This window comes from Lactuca serriola, chromosome 1 (genome assembly GCF_051521515.1).
Source record: "Lactuca serriola cultivar US96UC23 chromosome 1, Lser_US96UC23_V15, whole genome shotgun sequence".
Taxonomy (NCBI): Eukaryota; Viridiplantae; Streptophyta; class Magnoliopsida; order Asterales; family Asteraceae; genus Lactuca; species Lactuca serriola.
Genome location: NC_136408.1, coordinates 69,400,155 through 69,404,693, shown reverse-complemented (window position 1 = coordinate 69,404,693; position 4,539 = coordinate 69,400,155). Strand labels below are relative to the sequence as shown.

The 4,539-nt window shown below is 33.1% G+C and overlaps 1 protein-coding gene across 2 annotated transcripts; it reads left to right on the top strand.

The window, feature by feature from the left end:
- Positions 1-1,000: 1,000 nt before the first annotated feature.
- LOC145090953 (ras-related protein RABE1a-like) lies at positions 1,001-3,975 on the top strand. 2 transcript variants are annotated; one of them, XM_079028930.1, is made up of 10 exons: positions 1,001-1,077; positions 1,217-1,353; positions 1,881-1,953; positions 2,040-2,140; positions 2,358-2,423; positions 2,554-2,651; positions 2,753-2,815; positions 3,361-3,453; positions 3,534-3,641; positions 3,831-3,975. In XM_079028930.1, the coding sequence occupies exons 2-9, from the start codon at positions 1,281-1,283 to the stop codon at positions 3,612-3,614; spliced, it is 648 nt and encodes a 215-aa protein (XP_078885056.1). In that variant the 5' UTR covers positions 1,001-1,077; positions 1,217-1,280; the 3' UTR covers positions 3,615-3,641; positions 3,831-3,975. The 2 variants fall into 2 exon arrangements, with proteins under 2 accessions (XP_078885056.1, XP_078885055.1); XM_079028929.1 differs by lacking the exon at positions 3,831-3,975 and having other exon boundaries at positions 3,534-3,821.
- Positions 3,976-4,539: the final 564 nt, after the last annotated feature.

Here is a 4,539-nt window from a genome sequence, read left to right as displayed (position 1 = left end):
GTAGTTTGCATCCACGATATCTCCCACAAAAAACCATTAATAAGGATCTCAGGAGGAACCAACCTCATTTTCCCTTCATTGACAGCCTCCTTGAGTAGATTGAAACCACCATCTTTTAGAAGGGTTCGATAGTCGATACTAATTGATATAGTTTTTTGGGCCTAAAGAAGCAATGATATTTGCTAGGTAGTATGATTCCTTGAATCATAGTTCAGTTTTCGATATTTCAACTCTATCTCTACTCTGAAAAGACATGCTTCAAGGTGATTTCGGTTCATGCAAAAATATAGCTTTATAATGCCTTATAAACTATAACCATAAAACCATCTCATTGACCGTAAATATAAATCAATTTCACCTCACAAATAGGGCATGTTTTAGTTGACATATATGAAAAACTAAAGAATAGACAAATATTTTCTAACCTAGAATCGATGATGGTAAGAGGGGAATTGATAAGAGCTGACAGTGGTAGCGGAGGTAGAAGTCGCCAGAGATTCAAGTCGAGATCCAAGGATACGATTTTGCCTTTCTGAGGTTCATATCAGATATAAGGCTTTCAAGAGCAAGGTCAAATTTGACTTTTTACATCTTAGTTAGAAAAGTTTAACATAACCTAATTGAGATAGAGACTTCATTGTTACCCAAACATTCAATAAGGACCACTAGTGTAGGAATTGCAATAAAAAGACTAAAAGTGTTAAAACTTGATAACTATACTTTACTCTTATTTTTATTAATGTATTATATTTTTATTTTTTATTATAAGGTTATGTCATGGATATATCGAAATGGAATAATTGGTTTATAACAAAAAAAACATTTTGTTTTTCTTTTTAGAAGATTTTCTAACTTAACTTTCATTTACATATAATTTTTTAACCAAATATCCACTTAATGAACGCCACGTTGCAGAACCTCAATAGGAGGATGTAAATATTTATATTTACAAATTGCTCCCCTCAACTTTCTCTTTTTACCAAAAAGACAAAAACCAAAATAAAATCATATGCAACGGCCGACCAACGTCTACAGACACTTTTCATCCACACCTCGTCCTCTCTCTATCTCACATGTGTAAGATCTCTTTTGTGATCTGTGTAATCTATACATCAAATTTGTTGTATCTATACACGGCTATACGTATATATATTCGTTTCCCCTGACGCAAGGTTTGTTTTTCTTGTTTTGCATTTCCCCAATTTTGTATCATTAGAGGAAGACGATTGGAAGAAATCACCAGTTTTTATAGGGTTTTTGATCACTTCTGAATCAATCAAATGGCCGCTCCACCGGCTAGAGCTCGAGCGGATTACGATTTCCTCATCAAACTTCTCTTAATCGGCGACAGCGGTACGCATTCCGCATTCGTTTCGTTTTTCATCTTCCATTTGAATCCGACATGTGCTGTATATTTAAATGTGCATTTCGTATGATTATATTTTTGACTATTTGGAAATGTGGGAAAGATTTGTGTAATTTTTTGGTGTTAGATCTCTTGGTTGTGCCTTTGATTCCATTTGCGATGGTTCAGGGAAAGAGGGGGTGACGGTGATGCTCCATTTGGTGATTAGGATTAGATTGCATCTGTTTGGAATCTGTATGCATAAACATTGTCATCTGCCTGTTAAATTGTGTTAAATCGTTCCCATAGGGTTGCAAATGCAATGGTTTTCTCATTTTGATCGACATAGCAAACATAAATTATTCAAAATTCCACTCACCCAGCTGTTCAGTTTGCCTATTCAACAAATTTTTTTGACGTACATAACTTCTAAATTCTCCTATCCCTTTGCTTCTGATGTACATATACTGATATACATGGTAAAATTTTGTTACTCAGACATTTATTTGTGTTTTTTTTTTCATCATTGTTGCAGGTGTTGGTAAGAGTTGTCTCCTTTTACGATTCTCAGATGGTTCCTTCACCACTAGTTTCATTACAACTATAGGGTTCGTATATATTTAAATCCTATTACAAAAAATAGAGTTCAAATTATAATGGTGACTTACAAATGTATGATCTTTTTCTTATATAGTATCGATTTCAAGATAAGAACAGTTGAGCTTGATGGAAAAAGAATCAAACTGCAAATCTGGGACACTGCTGGCCAAGAGCGATTCAGGACAATCACAACTGGTAAGTCTGTTGAAGAAGAATCTTTCTGCTTAATTAAGGTAATTTTATAGTATATGTTTTTAATGTAATAAAAGTAATAACTAATAAATCTAGCAAGAGTATGTTTATGTTTGCTATCAACAATTCAACATCATTAGTTTTGGATACAGTTGTTTTGGATTAAGAGAATGTATCTTTCTATATTCATGTTTTTATATCTAATCCTGGTTTTATGCAGCTTATTACCGTGGAGCCATGGGTATTCTGCTAGTATATGATGTCACTGATGAATCATCCTTTAACAGTAATTCCTTATATATCTTTCTCTTTTGAAATATATCTTGGCAATCATTTTTAAAATGTTAAAATCTATGTATATGTTTTTCGTTTCTTAGCTTCTTTTTTCATTAATTTATATATTTTTTTATGTCTAGACATCAGGAATTGGATCCGAAACATAGAACAACATGCATCTGACAATGTAAACAAGATACTGGTTGGCAACAAGGCTGACATGGATGAAAGCAAAAGGGTCTCTATCTCTATCTATCTATATATCTTTGTTTGTGTGTGTGTGTGTAAATCCTGATTCCTCATTTTCCATATTGACTGAGTGAACACCATATTGTGCAGGCTGTTCCTACCTCAAAGGGTCAGGCACTTGCTGATGAATATGGCATCAAATTCTTTGAGGCTGTAAGGCTCTGTTTCTTTTCTTTTTCCTCATTAAGTGTATGGTATATACCGTATATAAAGTCGTTTTTATGATTTAAGTAAAAAGTATTAAAAAGAAATACCATTTTTTTTTCTCCCTTTAACTGTTGTATGAGCAAAGTGCTAAATGGATGAGTAAGTGATGGATTCGTAAAGACTGTTTCTTTTTTTGGACTGAGTGAACTGTCTGAATGAGTAAATGACCATTTTACCCTCCTTGTATACATAAAGGCTGTTTTTATTGGACCAAATCAACAATCTGAATGTGAGTAAATGGCTATTATACCCTCCTGGTATACATAAAGGCTGTTTTTCTATTGGACAAATCAACTGTCTGAATGTGAGTAAATACCATCTTACTCTCCTTGTATAAGTAATAAGTAAAGACTTTCTTTTTTGGACTGAATGAACCATCAAAATGTGAGTAAATGACCATTTTACCCATTGTGTACGTCCATTAAGTCAAAAAGAAACAACACCCTTTTACCCTTTTGTATACATACTAAATTTTCTTTCACATCAAACAGAGTGCAAAAACAAATATGAATGTGGAAGAGGTCTTCTTCTCTATAGCTAGAGACATAAAACAGAGACTCTCCGAAACTGACACGAAGACTGAGGTAAATCCACAAAATCAAAAGGGTATTTTGGTAATTTTGGTCAGTAACTACCTATTCTCTCTTACCCGTCTTTTTTGCAGCCTCAAACCCTTAAGATTAACCAACAAGACCAGGCAGGAGGAACTTCTGAATCGGCTCAGAAATCATCATGCTGTGGCTAATAATTATCAACCCATTGACTCTTCTTGGTATTCACATTTTCAATTTACCAAGTCGCCCTTCAATTTTTTTTTCCGCATGATCAGAAATTTGATTCATACATCATTTTATCTTTTTTTTCTTTTTGCCGTTTTTAATTATTATTTTTTTTTGCATTTGGGCAACTCTCGCTTTCATGTATTGATGTCATTTCATACCTTGGATGATTATATCTTTAGAAAAGGGTAGAAAGGGAACAATAAAAAGATGGTCAAAACTAGTTGCAACTTTGAGAAGGGTATGAAGATATAAAGTTATCAATAATGTTGGTTTTGCATATAATAATTGAAATTATAAAGTGATGAAAGCTGAGTTTTTGGTTGATGGGTAATTTGTTTAATGCATTGTGACTCTCATTGGATGAGGCAACTCTTGTTATTTGTTTTTTCTTCTTCAAAAAGTAACTTTTCATTTAAAGATATATAATTATGATTGGAACTTATGGTTTCTTTGAATTATTATGAAATCCCTATGGAGGGTGATTCACTTGCACTTTTTGTTTCATTTTTTTTAAAAGAGGTATAAACTATTCGGCTTAGTTAGAAATCTCCATCTCCATTTTATAAACATGGGTCAGTTGCTCTAAATAAGCTTCCGATCCCTACACCCATAATTCTAAAAGAATTTTCAACACATCAATTCCAATAATTAATGGACCATTTCCAAAGCTGTAAAGATTGATGAAAAAAAAACTTCAAGCTCCAAAAAAATGTCTTTATAAGATTTACATGGCCCCTAAAAGACAAAGCTTTCGCTTTTCAAGCATAAAGTTTCTAAGTGAAGAAGTCACTTATTGACTCCACCCACCATTTTTAGAAATATTGCACAAATATGAGATTTTTTTTCCTTAGCAAACCCAAAATAAATGCCAAAGATAAGGCATCCCTA

What these genes read in the sequence shown, in the direction of transcription:
- LOC145090953 (XM_079028930.1), top strand. Translation starts at nt 1,281, where the DNA reads ATGGCCGCTCCACCGGCTAGAGCTCGAGCGGATTACGATTTCCTCATC. An exon ending in TCTCTTAATCGGCGACAGCG is followed by an intron (nt 1,354 to 1,880) that starts GTACGCATTCCG and finishes TCATTGTTGCAG; the next exon opens with GTGTTGGTAAGAGTTGTCTC. An exon ending in GCATCAAATTCTTTGAGGCT is followed by an intron (nt 2,816 to 3,360) that starts GTAAGGCTCTGT and finishes CACATCAAACAG; the next exon opens with AGTGCAAAAACAAATATGAA.